Raw genomic sequence first — 15733 nt, 5'->3', positions numbered from 1 at the left:
CAAATGAACCAAAAACTATTACACTTTTCTTGCTTTTTGATGAAATTGTGTTCAGCGAAACATTCTGCACCCGAACTAAAACCTATGCATAGTATGTGTATGGTAAGTTTGATAGCCATGACCATTAATTCTAATATAATGATTTATTTTTTTTAACATTATCATGATACATTTATTTAAGACCATTTTTATTTCTGAAACAATATCTGTATATTTTTTTTAGTAAAATCTGTGCTAATTTTAGAACTATGCCCACTTACCAGGGTAAAGTGGGCATATCAAAACAGGTTCTTTTTAATGCATTACCGTAAATCGAATGTTTATAAAATGCATCAAAATTTTCAGTAAAATTAATTTAATGTTTCGGTTTTAGAGCTAAAATAAACTTGATTTTATACCCACTTTATCCACCTGATCTTATAATAAAATAGATTATTCCTTTTTTTAGGTCTGAAACCAAAATATGTTTCATATTTAAGTTAATTTTCACCAATTTTCCTCATTATTGCTCATAAATTGTGAATATTGAATAAAAGAAACTTTAGTTAGAATCTTTTAGTTAATTTAAAATAGCATATTTCACTTAAGTAAGTTAATTTCATGTTTATCAAATTAAAAAATATTATGAAATGTTAAATTTAAAAAAAAAAATTCTACTTTATAATAATATTCCTTCTTTAATGAAATTTAAGAAAACCAAATCAATGGGAGTACCCTGAAAAAATTGTTCAATCTTATGTAAAAATAGAGTTTTGCAGCATTTTGCTGAATTTGCAATCTATTTAAAACCTAATATTAATATATAAATTTTGGTCCTTAATATTTGGTTGTCAATAGTGACGTGGTGAATATTGTATAGATATTATATTTAAGAAAGGTATTACTTATAAACATTTTTCCATTTCTTTTTTCAATTTGCTGGTTTTGCATTCTGTTAATCTATTTTATATTGATGCATTTTAGTTGTGCCCGCAAATTATTTCTGCATCACTTCATTCAAAGTAAAAAAAAATTATGACATAAAAAGATATTGAAGTGTATTTTCTTCCTTTTTTTTATGTATGTGCTTAAACTTTTAAATAATCGAGTTTGTGTCTGTTCTTAACTTCTTTAGGATATTGGTGCTGGCAAAGGCAAATATTATGCTGTGAATTTCCCTCTTAGAGATGGAATTGATGATGAATCTTACGAGCAAGGAATTTTTCAACCTGTAAGTCATTTTTCAATACCTACTCTCAGTAGAATGATTGTAAATTTCACCCACTTCCAGGGAATTCCTTCCAGGGTATCACATCTCCCAAAAATCTGTCATATTGCTCAAACACAACAGCTGATTTTAAACGTGATATTTTGAAAATTTCTTGAACAAAGTTAGAATTTATGAAAACTGTGGATTTAAAAAAAAAAAAAAAAAAAGTTATATCATAAATTAATAAAAAACTCTTGACATAATTTACAATAACAATGATATTAAATACGTCCAATGCCTTTTATAATAACTTAAAATATTATACAGGTATTTTTAATAAAATTATAATTAAACAATGATATTAAAATAATTTCAAGATCAGGGGTCTGTTTAGAAGAAATTTGGGTTCATTAATGGACCCTGCACAAAATAATTTATCTTTTAATCGGACCCTTCACAAATTTGTTTATCTTCATTATTGTTTTGTTGATCGAATAAACCCTTCCCTGAAGAGGAGGGGGAGAGAAAGGCAGTTTGAGACAAACTAAGTTTTCCAAGTTTCCCTAAGTTTAAATTCCAAATGTAGTGCTCTAAGAAAATATTTCTGTATTTACAAACATCGTGTGCACATTCTTATTAATATTAAATGATAATTTCTTATGCACATTCTTATTAATATTAAATGATAATTTATTTTTTTTTGTAAATAAATAATTGATCAAGTTATATTTATTCATAAAATTAATTAATGGAATATTATACAAATAAAAATACATTTCTGACAATTTTTTGAATAAAATATTATAAATTTAAGAATTGTTTAAATTTACTTAATGCGTAACACATTAAAAGTGTTACATAACTGAGTTGTTATTTAAAATATGCCAATTGAAATTATTAAAAATATGAGTGATTTTGTTCCATTATTTGTCCGAAATGAATATTCTGTGTTGAGCAGTGTAGGCTAAATACCAAATATCTGTATGTTGCATCTCTAATTTAGTAGCAACAATTGCTGAGCAGAATCTTGTATCTATTTACAATTTAAAAACTTCTTAAAAAGGTTTTTAGCAATTTTTGCAATAACAGGACCCTATTTGCGCAAATTCACAATAGTAGGACCCTGGTAGAAAGAATGAGACTTAACTCTTATTTTATATTCACACATTATGAGTAGTTTTTTCACAATTTTACGAAAGCAGGACCTTTCGCAGAATGTCTGGACAGATCCCTGAAGATGTTAGTTATAATTTAAAGTGTTGCTGTTAATTATAATTCAATTATTTTTCTTTAATAGAACTTTATAAATTCAGAAATATCTACTATAGTGCTATCCTTATTATTCTTTCTATTAGTTATTTTGATAATAAATTCTTCAAGCAACTGCTTTCTCTAAATTCAATGGAAGGCCGGGTGGGTCGCATGAAAACTAACGAGAATATTGAAATTTGAAAAACCAAATTAAAATTAAAAAAAATTTTGTGAATTTACCTTGCAATAATCTCAAACTGAATTCGCCAAAAGTGTTGTCTCAAATTCAAAATCTTGTTTAGTAATAATATTGTATTACAATTGTTCGAATTGTTAAAACCTTGTGAAAAAAACTCAAGAAGTGATAAATAAGTGTCGAGGAAATGATAGTAAAAAAGCAGGCAGATTTACAACGGAGTAGTTGTGAATCATGCACTTCAGGAAGTGACATAGATTCAATCAAATGTCCTAATATATTTAAAATATTGGTGTTTGGAAAACCATCTAGAAATGATGGAAATAACGATGAGCAAATGGCAAAAAGAATATGTCGGAAAACTGAAGATTTATGATGGAATCGCCATAATTCAAGCCTGTCAAAACAAGAATCACTCGAATTTGAAATTCCTGCTTCGTAATAACATGGTATCAAGGCATCGATATTTGAAAAAGCTCATAGAAATAGTTGAAAAATGGTAGAAAATGAACGAGAAGATTGTGGATTAACAATGGAATCACTGCATTGAGAATTATAAAATCAGTATTTACTCAAATACAAATTTTAAAACTTTAAAAAACTGTCTGGAATGCTCAGAAAACTACATGGATTAACCATGGAATACTCACAAACTGAACACTTAAAGGAATTCGAAATTTGTGAGTCTTAATTAAATTCAAAATATAAGTATTAGTGTGAGGTTTGTGGTGAAATAAGTTTTCACATTATTTTTCTGAAAGGAAATCTGATATTCTAACTTGTAAATAAAATTTTCTAGTTACTTTTAATTAAAATTAAAAAGAGATGAAGATATAAAATAAAATACAATGACATTTTGACTCTATAACTAATGGGCTTTTTATTTTATTATATTTTCTCAGGTTAGGATATTTTGACTGCTATATCTTATTTTTGTTAGTTTACCAACCTAACATCCATCATATTCGTTCTACTATTTTGAAGCATAACATTTTATATTTTCCTAATTCTCCACATTCTATTCTTAGGTTTTATTGATTATTATTATTTATTATCAAAGCAGTTATTATTTGTCTAAATAGTGTCTAAACCATACAATTATTACTTAAATATTTTTACCGGAAAAGGCAGTCACTCAAATATTGAATATGTAACAACATTATTAGTAGGTGAATGAACTGACTCTTTTGTTTACAGCTGATATCGAAAGTGATGGAGATGTATCAACCGAGTGCTATTGTCTTACAATGTGGTGCTGACTCTTTGTCAGGCGATAGACTTGGTTGTTTCAATTTGACATTGAAGGGACACGGCAAATGTGTTGAATTTGTAAAGAAATATAACCTTCCTCTTTTGCTTCTGGGTGGTGGAGGATACACAATCAGAAATGTCGCTCGGTGCTGGACACATGAAACATCCGTTGCTTTAAATACGGATGTTGCTAATGGTAAATTTTGCCTTGCTTCTTACCACTGCTTTATTTGTTTTTATCTATGTATTTTTTATATGTTTAATTTATCTGCTTCATCTGTATCTGGTGTAAAATATAATTACAGTCGGACTTCTGTATAATGAACTTCCATTTTGCGAATTTTTTCGAGGAACCAAAAACATTTTGGAAATTTCCTCATAAAATAGCTTCCAAATAGCGAAGTGAATTTTCTATTAAATGAACTTTTCTTTGTGATCCTCTTTCCCTATTTCCCAAACTATTTCTGAACATTTTAAACTTGTTAACGCATTTTAAGGGGGAAATAACCTTGAATTGAATTTCGAAGCCACTTAACTTTTAGAGAAAGCAGTAAAATCACTTTCCCTTTTTGTTCGTATTTCAAACGAAAAACTCAGACAAAATTAACGGATTTTATCAGTAGCAATTAAACTTTAGAACGAATGTGGTAATGTATGCTTAAAATTACTTTTATGATAAATGCAGGTATAATTTTATGCATAAATTTATCTTTTTTTTAGTGGAAAATGTATGTAGCATGATTGTGTAACGCTGGTTAATGTTTTGCTCTATTCATTCTTTTCATGCAGATTTCTTTTAGGATTAAGATTTATAAAATATATAGTAGAGACTACTTTACAATATGAGGGTGTATCCATTGCTATTTTAACTATGTCTAGTGTTTATGAATTTGAAACCTGTTTTGTGTCGTTTAAGTATTTCACAAGTTGATTTTCTATTTAACGAATTTTCCATGTAACGAACTTATTATCAGAATTTAGCGTCTTCATTAGATAGAGGTCCGACTGTATCTATGAATAATGCTTTCTTCATTTAAAAAATAATTAAAAGAGAAATTATTGCTGTTTTTATTTATTTATTTTTAGTATCGAGCAATTTTGAGTTTTAACTTAAATGTTTTACTTGTGAACAGTGTATATTTGATTTTACATCTAATAGGTTGTGCTTTAAAATCTTAAAATCCATTACATTATTATTTTTGAGCTTTAAATTAAAATATTTTGATAGCTACATTAATGTTAATGGCAAAATATTTGTAAGTGAAGTGATGAAAAAAAAATATACAGTGTTTCTTTCTCTTTTTTTTTTTTTTTTTTGCCAGGATTTTAAAATTAACTGCAAATCAAATGACAAAGATTTGATTTTGTAAAGTTTTCTTTTATATGAGAGGGAATGGTGTTAATCCAGATCAATAGCTGATCATTCTAAGGAGTTAATTATTTCTTTTCCATTTTATTTAAGAACAAATTCTGAAATAATTTTACATAAATTCCTCTCAATCTGTATTCATCCAGGGTGCGTAGCGTTTTTAAAAAGTGCTTAAAGGTGCTTATTTTCGTTTTTTAAAGGTGCTTTTTTCATTGTGTGTTTTTAAAAAGTGCTTAATTTTCCTTTTTCAAAATGAGATTTTTCTTTTACTATGTTGATTTTCGCTTCGAATTATGCAAAAAGACACCATTCACATTGTTCTTTTTAACGTTTTCATAATTAATTCAACCCCAATCTATTTCGGTGCATTGTCAATCCGTAGCGTTTGAAAACGCCGTTCGTTTTACATGATTCAAAATTTCAAGATTTTTGACCATTGTCAAAACAATGCCAAAACGTTTTTTTTTCTCCCCCCGACATGACGGTTAAAACAGGATAAAACCGTCAATTATCAAAAGCTTGAAAAGTGCTTAAAAGGTGCTTATTTTTTGTTGAATAATTTGGCTACGCACCCTCTTCATCTATTGAACAAATATTTGGTAGTAATACTTCAAATCTGAAATCTATGGATCTGCTGCTTTTATGAAACAAAATACTTTATTTTACTAATCATCATTCGAGCATTGATGTTAGTTGCTGCCTTAAACCACTGATATCTTTAGTAAGAATTTAATTGTTTTTACTTAAAACTTAAAGTAAGACAACTATTTTTTTATAAAAAATTATAATTAGCTAATTTACTGAACTATTATTCCTTTCCTTCACAAGTCAGTGCTCAATTTGTTTTATGCAACATTTTTATTCACAGCCTATTTTTATTTCAGAATTACCGTACAATGACTATTTTGAATATTTTGGACCTGATTTTAAATTACACATTAGCCCTTCAAACATGGCTAATCAGAACACTCCTGAATATCTGGAAAAAATAAGGTAACTACTTATTTTAATTGCTGCTTCAAGAATAGTTATTTATTTCTGATTTTAATACTTATCATCCATGCATGTGTAATCTATTTATTTATAAAATTTTTAGGAAGTAAGAAAAAGGCTATTTTGTTCTAAATAGCAAGTTACATAATGTCTTATTATTCTGAGCTTTATTTAAAAATAATTTATGCATATACTGTGATTTAAATTATAAAATTAATGCATTCCCTTTTGAAAGTATCCCATTTTGAAACAATATATATTTCTAGAACCCGATTGTTTGAAAACTTGAGAATGCTTCCACATGCACCTGGAGTACAGATGCAGCGTGAGTTTATAGATTTTGTTCCTCTTTTATTTGAATTATAAATTGTAAACCTATTATTTACTTGATATATGTTTTGAGTCTCATGGTTCCTTATATGTTAAAAGTAACAATTAATAACTCATTTTTTCATATATCACTATTTATAAGCCAGAACTTAAAGTAAATTTTTACTAATATTCACATTTTGTCAAGCACTATTGTAAGATTATTTTAATCTTTTTATTTTTTCAGTTGGAAAATTAAGCTGAAATATTAATTGTTAAATCATAAATTTTACTGATGGACCTTTAAAAATTAATATCATTAATGTGCAGTTAATATGCATTAATAGAAATGGTGGTCTTCAACTTATGCTAATGAAATTCTGGTAATGACAAATGCAATGATTAGTAGTAAAATACAATGTCAAAACCAGATTTTATATTTAACTCTTGATTAAAAGTCCAAGTCATTACAATTGAAACGACAAAACAATATTTATAAAAAGTATTATGTATATATAAAATAAGAAGATTTAGAGATATGTGTTTAAAATTTTTTTAAATTTATTTTGTCTTTTTTATCAGCTATTCCTGAAGATGCCATTGACAATGAAAGTGAGGATGAAGACAAAGAAAATCCTGATGAACGCATTAGCATTCGTGCTTCCGAAAAGAGAATAGCGTGTGATGAGGAGTTTTCAGATAGTGAAGATGAAGGGGACGGGCGTCGGGATGTGCGCTCTCATCGGCCAAAGAAAAAGCACAAGAATGAGGATACTGATTCTAAGAAAGAAACAGACATAAAAGGTTTAAATATATATATAGATAGATTTCTTGAATTATTTTACAGTTTTAAATTAGTTAATTTAACTAAATCTGTTTACTGCTTATAAATAATGCATGGTTCACTTTGATGATTATTTTAGCTGAAAAAGAAGACCGTAAACCAGATCCTGCTAGTGCTGATGGCAAAGGGTAAACTTCTTTATTTTGTTCTAAAATGTTGTATTATACAGGGCTGATTGTGCTCCGGAAAAAATCCGGATTTTTCGCTAACCGTGATCCGGAAGTTTCCGGAGATCGAAGGTTCAGATGTTTAAAAACATCGGTGATCACAAAAGATTTCGGAAATCAAATTTTCAAAGGTGGAACTTAAAAACGCAGTTTATTTTATTTGTTTATAAGAGAGCTACTTTATAGGCTTATATTCAAGATTAATATTCATTTTTTATCAGTAAATAGTTATTATAATCATAAACTCAAGAAAGAAGGACATATTTGTATATTCCAATTGCTTCTCCAGGTCATCATAGGTATGTGTAAAATTTTAAATATATTTTAAGTAAACTAGGAAATATTGAGAAAAAGGAAAAAACCTTGTTTAAATTTTTTTCTAATTTTTTGGTTTAAACTTTTTTATTTATTTATTTTTTTTTACTCAAGAAATTTTCCGGAATTTTGACTGGGGCTCACAATCACCCCTGATTATAGTAAATGCGTTACAATTTAATACAAACCAGGCAAAATTAATGTTCCAGAACCATTGAAATCCCGTTCAGACCACAATAATAAGTTTTTCTCCTAAATATTGACTGATGGCTGAATGTAATTGGATGGTTTGCTAATTCAATTTTTTTGCGATTATCTTAAAAGAAAGGGGGTGGAATCTTGGCTCTGTTTGGCGCAACTGTCAGTTAAGAAAAGCTTTGTGCGTAAAATATGATCTGTAGTCTTGCCAGATAAGCCTGATCTATGCTTCTACCACATCCCTTGTTAAGTTATGGGATGTTGTCCAAAAGGTTTAATCCTTTTGGGGAGTAGTCACAGTACCATGGTCGTGCACAATGTTTAACTCACAGAAGTGAATTATAATTGCTATGGCATACTTTAGTTTATCAAAAACGATTAGAAGTTGAATTATCATTTGAAACCTTGTGCTCTCATGATTGAACATGAAAAATATGTCATATTATTTTTTTTTTTAAATTTGTAATTGGTTTTAGTGATTAAATTGTAGAGTTACTTGTTTGCGATCAAATACCTATTCCATTATCTTGATTTTTGCCTCTTCATGGAAAAACTGTTCCTCTGTAGTACAAGTAAATGATTATAATAAAGGTTGAACAGGTGAAATGATTATAATTAAAATACATTATAAAAGATACTGTGTAAAAGTTGGGATATTAAACAAGAATAGAGCAAAAGGGAGCTAATATTAAATGTTTAAACAGCTTCAAAGTATGAGCAAGCAAGGAAGAGGCAGAGCCTCTCAGTTCCTTATAAACAAACTTCAATTAAAGTAAATACGAGTTAAAAGATTTCATATTGTAAGATTAAGCATATTACTGCAATATACAGGTGGTTATCAAAATAATGGAAACACCCTAGATTTTGAAGGCTTGGGAATTGCTGTTCTGCCGTAAATGTTCTCTTTATGAAGGTATCTCCTAACTGTAATTGTTGACACTGGAGAATCTAGATGCTGATTGAGCTCTGCGGTCTCTTTGGCTTTTTTTTTTGGACATTACAATCCACTTCAATGCCCATCGGTCTCTTTCACTCGGCTTCTCCTTCCGTCCACTGTTTTGCTTTGCTGGGCTTTTCTTTCCGCACTGTGTGTATGCTGTCATGACTTTAGACACCGTACCTCAAGAAACGCCTAAAAGCTGGGATGTTTCGGTCACTGTTGCTCCAACTAGTCGGGCTCCTGCAATTTAGCCTCTCTGAAAATCTGTGAGGTCTGACGTTTTACGCTTCTGGCAAAAAATCAAAACGTAGACAACTCTGCTAAAGTTCTGTCATACCACCTAATATATGTACTTTTTATTTTAAAAAAAAGCTGGTAGCTAAGATTATATTTAATGCTTATGAAGCGAATTATTTAAATGTTCCTTTTATTCACAAGTGTTTCCATTATTTTGATAATCACCTGTATTTTACTATACTAAATATGTTTTTCATTTCCCGAAAAAAAGGAGTTCCCACATTAAAAATTATAGGTAGTCATAAAAACTTTTATTTAAGAATGAACAACTTACTAAAAATGTTTTCATTAATTTAATGTTATCTGATATTGAAATTAGGTTCGATAAAAAGCCTTATTTCATTTGCAAAATTAAAAATTTACTTATACAATTGTTTTTTGTAGTACCTGATAGTGTAAAATTCACCCTTATTTTAATTTTAAAATGGTTGTTGTAGTTTTCATTTGTCTGAAATTTAACTTTTGCTCACCAAATGTTTAGCTTAATAGTTTTTATTGTGGGTGTGTAAGATTGTGTTATTTAAAACAAAAAAAATTTGATTACAGGGCCCGCACTACACATTCACCACCTCGTCAAATGCGATAGAATCATAAATTTGGCAAATAAAGAGTTATAGTTAATGATTTTTCCCACTGTAAAGAAAAAAATATATTTAACTTGATTCTCAAAATTACACCAATGAGTTTTGTCATTCATTTAAACAAATCAGTATTTTTTTTTTTTTTTTCGATTGCAGTAAATTTTGGTAAATGTGCCACATGACCAATTAGAATTGGGTCCAAATAATGTAAGCCTAAAATCAGGGTTCCCGCGGCCTTGAAAAAGCCTTGAAAAGTACTTGAATTTCATTTTGATTTTCAAGGGCCCCTAGAAGTACTTGAAAATGATATTAAATCCTTGAAAAATTCGAAATGACCTTGAAAAGTATCGAAAACTCAGGAAAACAGCCCTATTTCCAGTATTTCTATGTTTAACTTTTGACGCGCGTAAGTGTGAGAGAATGACTTCCCCGTCTTTCAGATGATGACACGTACTGTTTGATTTTAGGATTTTATGTAAGTTTGGCTGATTTTAGGAATTTTAAATATTGGGAACTGCGCCAAATTCTGACAAAATCTCGATACTTTTTCAGGCGATTTTAATATCAATCATCGATCTTCGTATTAGACTTATTTAAAAATTATGTGTTGCAGAAAGCGGAAATCCGCTTTTTTTCCCCAATTTTGAAAATTTCCGACCGTGTTCCAAAAACTAAAATTTTTGGGAAGTCCTATTGGAGAAACCCAAGCCGCCCGAACGATAGTCGGATTACCGCGACTTCTGCTAAAGAGTGGAAAAGAGTCTAAGCGTTTCGTTTCGAGCGCCGATGTTTTTTTTTTTTTTTTTTTTTTTTTTTTTTGGCTGATTTTTGGAATATTAGGAACTGCACCGGAATTTGCCAAAATCGCGATTTTTAATCAAACGATTTTAATATCAATCATCGATTTTTGTATTTAACTGATTTAAAACTTACGCGTTGCAATTTTTTTACGCGATTTAAAAATCGTTCTAGCAATTCCTATTCACTCAATTTCAAAATCCAATATCGCGATTTGTATTTAAGCGTTTTTAAAACCCAATGTCGCGATTTGTATTCTTGTGAGTTTAAAATCCAACATCGCGATTCGTATTCACGCATTTTTAAATCCAATTTTGCGATTCGTTATCACGCAGTTGTAATATCAGATATCGTTTTTCGTATTTGTACGCTATTTAAAAATTACTGCGATTCGTATTCACGTGATCTAAAAATTATGTATCGTGATTCTTATTTACGCGATTTAAAAATTCAATATCGCAATTTGTATTTTCGTGTTTTTAAAATCCAACAGCTCGATTCATATTCACGGGATTTTAAAATCCAAAATCGCGATTCATATTCACGCGATTTTAAAATCCAAAAACGCGATTCATATTCACGCGATTTTAAAATCCAATATCGTTATTGGTATTCACGCGATTTTAAAATCCAATATCGTGATTTGTATTTTCGTGTTTTTAAAATCCAAAATCGCGATTCATATTCACGCGATTTTAAAATCCAATATCGTGATTCATATTCACGCATTTTTAAAATCCAAAATCGCGATTCATATTCACGCGATTTTAAAATCCAATATCGTGATTCATATTCACGCGATTTTAAAATCTAATATCGTGATTTGTATTTTCGGGTCTTTAAAATCCAACTGCACGATTCATATTCACGCGGTTTTAAAATCCAATGGCATGATTCACATTCACGAAATTTTAAAATCCAAAATCGAGATTCATATTCACGCGATTTTAATATCCAACAGCACGATTCATATTCACGCGATTTTAAAGTCCAGAATCGCGATTCATATTCACGCGATTTTAAAATCCAATTTCGTGATTCATATTCACACGATTTTGAAATCCAAAATCGCGATTCATATTCATGCGATTTTAAAATCGAATATCAAGATTCATATTCACACGATTTTAAAACCCAATATCGCGATTCTTGAAAGAAGTAGAAGTAAGCTTTCTCTTGAATTAGTTACTGTAAAGATGTGATATATTTTTCATTAGTAAGTAATTTAATAGTTGCGCCTTCCTATAATTGCTTAATTTTTTTAAATATATTAGTGGTCGAAATTTTTAAATTATATTTAAGAAAAATTTAAAGTTAACTGTCTAAATGCTTCTGCCACTTTAAATATTGAATAAAAATCTCCCAGCATAATTAAAAGTTGCTTTTATAAATCTCAGTATCATATAGAGCACCCCCCCCCCTCCTCCTAGTGACCTGCGTTGTAAAGGTTCAGCTTTTTTTATTTTTGTCCACTTTAATGCCTGCTGTTGCAATTCGTTTTCGCGTGACTCAAAAATCGCACTCGCAATTCCCATTAAAGCAATTCAAAAATCTAATATCGCGATTTGTACTTAAGCGGTTTTTTAGCGCAATTAGTTTTTCCGCGAGTTTAAAATCCAATGTCGCTATTCGTATTCGCGCATTTTGCGATATCAAACATCGATGTTGTAATATCAAACATCGATTTTCGTATTTATACTCAATTTGAAAACTACTCGTTGCAGTTCATATTCACGTGACCATGTCAAGTGCAAATGATCGATGCTACTGAAAAAAAGCTAATTCAAGTATGAGTGGTTAATTAAAAAAGTCAAAGTGACCAAAATTGTTACTAAGAATCTATCAGAAGGTATTGAGGTGAAAGTTGGCAACTGTTTCAATTTAAAATGGTTGACTGGTAATAAATTTAAAATGATAATTAAGCCGCAACATCCAATAATTGATTAATTTTCTTAAATAGAAAAGTGGTCGAAATTTCAAAATTATATTTAAGAACAATTTAAATTTCACTGTCTAAATGCTTCTGCCACTTTAAATATTAAATAAAAGTCTCCCGGCAGAGTTGTTTTTAAATATCTAATTGATATCACAGTATTATATAGAACATTCCCCCCTACCCCGTCTTCTGCCCGAATCTTTGCTTATTCAGAGGTTGTATACCTAGCTTAAAATAAGCCTTAATGCAAAATTCAAACCTGACGTTTTTATGCATCATGAATTTTATTCTCGACTTGATGCCAATCACCCTTGTTTTTTTTTTTTTTTTACTTAGATCACTTTCCAAAATCAAGAGAGAGCAATGGAAGTCTTATTTTTCAGTACTGCTATTATCGACTAACATTTATCGTCAAAACATTTTAGTTTAAAATGTTAAATTTTAGTCTATCTTTAACTAAAATTTAAGTCCTTGAGAATTTTATAATAAGTCTTAAAAAGTCCTTGAATTTTATTTTTATAGTAGAGCATGAACCCTGTAAACAAACGATCTAAAAATACAGGTTAAATCTCCTTAGATGGGGGGAAAAAATTTTAAGATTTGCATTTGGCTAAGACTTTCGAAAATTGGCGAATATTTTTGATATTTGGCTAATTTACCGACCAATAATTTGAAATCCTTAAAATTTATAATAAATATTTGTTGAAATATAAATATTGAATTATATTTTTAAATTAATGTTCGTAAAGTGAAAAATTAATAAATTTTTATAATTCGTATGAACATTTTATCCTTTGCAGCTTGATTTTAGGTTCTTTTTTTTTATATTCAAAAATTATGCCTCTACTAAATTATTGTGAAATAATTATAATAAATAAAAAATTTTCATATCTTTTTGTTTTATTTTTCGTTTTAGTCTTGTATCAATAAATTGTATATTGTTTCTTATATAGGACTTCTGCCTGATGAGGATTATTGAAGTGAATCATATATCTTTCTTTGTGGTAAGTTAAAATTTGAATTTGACGCTTTCTGTTGTTTATTGAAAAAGACTAAGTAGAATTTCTTGCATAAAATATTTAATTCAAAAGAATTACTAAAATAGCGTTAAACTGACAAAAGTGCATTACTTACATTTTATTAAAAAATTGTTGCAGTAAGTTTTAGTTGAAATATTTTTCAATCGGAAATTTTTACTGGTGAAACATTTATGTACTTTCAATGAGATGATGTTTGTTGTTAAATAATAAGTTAACTGAAAATACTTAGCAATTGTGATTGAGATTTCATGAGTTGTCTAAAAGACATTTTTATGTAGTTATAAAGCAGCACATTTTTTATTGCATAAATATCGTAATATTAAAAAATTTGGAAAAATTAATATTTCATTTATGGTGAAATATTAATTTTTCAAAATAGTTCATCAAATTCCTGCGGATACTTGTGTTGAATTACTTATATTTATTGTAAAATATAGTTACTGCCAAAATGGAATGTTTTAAATAGTTAAGAAATTTTCATAAAAATATTTTCAATTTTTATATTTTTTCTCACAAAAATAGACTCTAGATAAAAACCTGAATTGATTCCTGTAACCATGTTCTAATTAAACCATACAGTTTCGATTATTTTATATCAGCTTAGTCTTCAAACAGCGATATAAGAATTGTTATATTTAGTTATTTAAAAAAATTATTATAATAGTGTGTGGATTTTTTCTAAACTTTATCTTTTTATTAATTGAAAACTTTTTTTTTTACAGGATCCATTTTTGTATTCTCAACTTCAAGTTGTCTTAATCTACATTCACGAGTATCAGAAGTTAGTCCGAAATTTGGCACTTTTTTTTAAGTTCATTCTTGGAACTGGAGAAGTGATGTGTATTCGGAAATACGATTATATTTGCATCAGTTAACAGTTTGTAAATATTTCATCATAACTGCATTCATGAGATGTGAAAATGACTTTTGTTAAGAGATTCCATAAGAATTGATCATATTCAACATGGCATTACAGTTTTTAATCTTTGGCTTCATTATGTAAATAAATTACTCTCACTTTTTTCAGTTTAGATTTTACAACAGGTTTATTTCAAAGTTGCTCATATTTTTACGGTTCTTAATATTATGGAGAAAATAAATAATAAATGGAGGAAAAAAAAGTTTTACTTTAAAATGAAAAAAAAAACTATGTATTGATTTTGGGGGCACCTTAATGATTGCAAAATATGTAACAGTGATGTTAGTTGTAGTGAAACCTAAACATTTTTCCTCTTCCCCATTGCATTCATATTTCAGTTTGTTTTAACTTCTGCTACTTGTGCATTCATTTTTTTGTAACATTGGAATTGGACTGCAATTTTTATCTCAAAATAAAATTACTTTTATCATACATTAGATTTATTTTTCATTACTGTTGTTAAAAAACAAGATTTTTTTTTTCTTTTCAGAAATCAAATATACAACTACTTAATACTTGGTAATATAAATAACCTTACAATGAAGAGATGCTTTCAGTTTTTGGAGAAAACCAGTATTTTTGAAAACACATTGCCAGAATGTAAAACAATAAATTTGTAACTTTCCATCAATTACTTATTTGCAATGACTCCATGAAATTTCGTAAACTTTGTTTTTTTAAATACTTATGGAAACATAAATATTCTTTTTAAAAACTAATTTTTTTATGACTTTAAAATTATTTAACAAAATGTATGGAAAATTTTTTAATTAAAAACAAAATTATGCAAGATATGGCTTTTGAAATAGTTTTTATACTGTACATAAAAAAAATTCTTAATTTTGTAATAAATCGTATTTGGTAACTAATAAAATAAATCTGATTTTAAAAGTCTCTAGCTACTTTTGTACATTTGAAAGGAATAAGTGATGTAGGGTTTTCCAAAAGTTTCATTTACAAAGACAATTACAATAATTGTCCATACACCAAAATGTGATGGTATAAGAGGAAAAATAAACTTGAAAGAAAACAAACTTTTATGGGGGATATTCCCTTAATGCTGGTGTCATCTTTGATAAATCTTGTTTAAAAGCACAAAGTGAAATTTGTGAAAAACTCATTTAGAGCTTTCTTTTTAAA

At 28.5% G+C, this 15733-nt stretch overlaps 1 protein-coding gene across 2 annotated transcripts in view; it reads left to right on the top strand.

Moving 5' to 3' along the window:
• HDAC1 (histone deacetylase 1) overlaps positions 1-15025 on the top strand; it is a 28141-nt gene extending 13116 nt beyond the window's left edge. The window contains exons 7-14 of one of the 2 annotated variants that reach the window (XR_015435563.1): positions 1115-1210; positions 3834-4083; positions 6141-6249; positions 6516-6574; positions 7141-7362; positions 7482-7560; positions 13551-13638; positions 14397-15025. Coding sequence is in view for 1 of the 2 variants with exons in the window: in XM_016052152.4 (XP_015907638.1) it covers positions 1115-1210; positions 3834-4083; positions 6141-6249; positions 6516-6574; positions 7141-7362; positions 7482-7530; positions 13588-13600 (798 nt within the window). In the remaining variant the exon portion in view is untranslated. The remainder of the gene's footprint in view (positions 1-1114; positions 1211-3833; positions 4084-6140; positions 6250-6515; positions 6575-7140; positions 7363-7481; positions 7561-13550; positions 13639-14396) is intronic. The other variant, XM_016052152.4, reaches the window with a different exon arrangement.
• Positions 15026-15733: the final 708 nt, after the last annotated feature.

The sequence above is a fragment of the Parasteatoda tepidariorum genome, chromosome 1 (assembly GCF_982258835.1).
Source record: "Parasteatoda tepidariorum strain Cologne lab strain chromosome 1, Ptep-v5.0, whole genome shotgun sequence".
Lineage (NCBI taxonomy): Eukaryota > Metazoa > Arthropoda > Arachnida > Araneae > Theridiidae > Parasteatoda > Parasteatoda tepidariorum.
The sequence above is the reverse complement of the archived record's forward strand: the minus strand, read 5'-3'. Positions and strand labels throughout refer to the sequence as shown.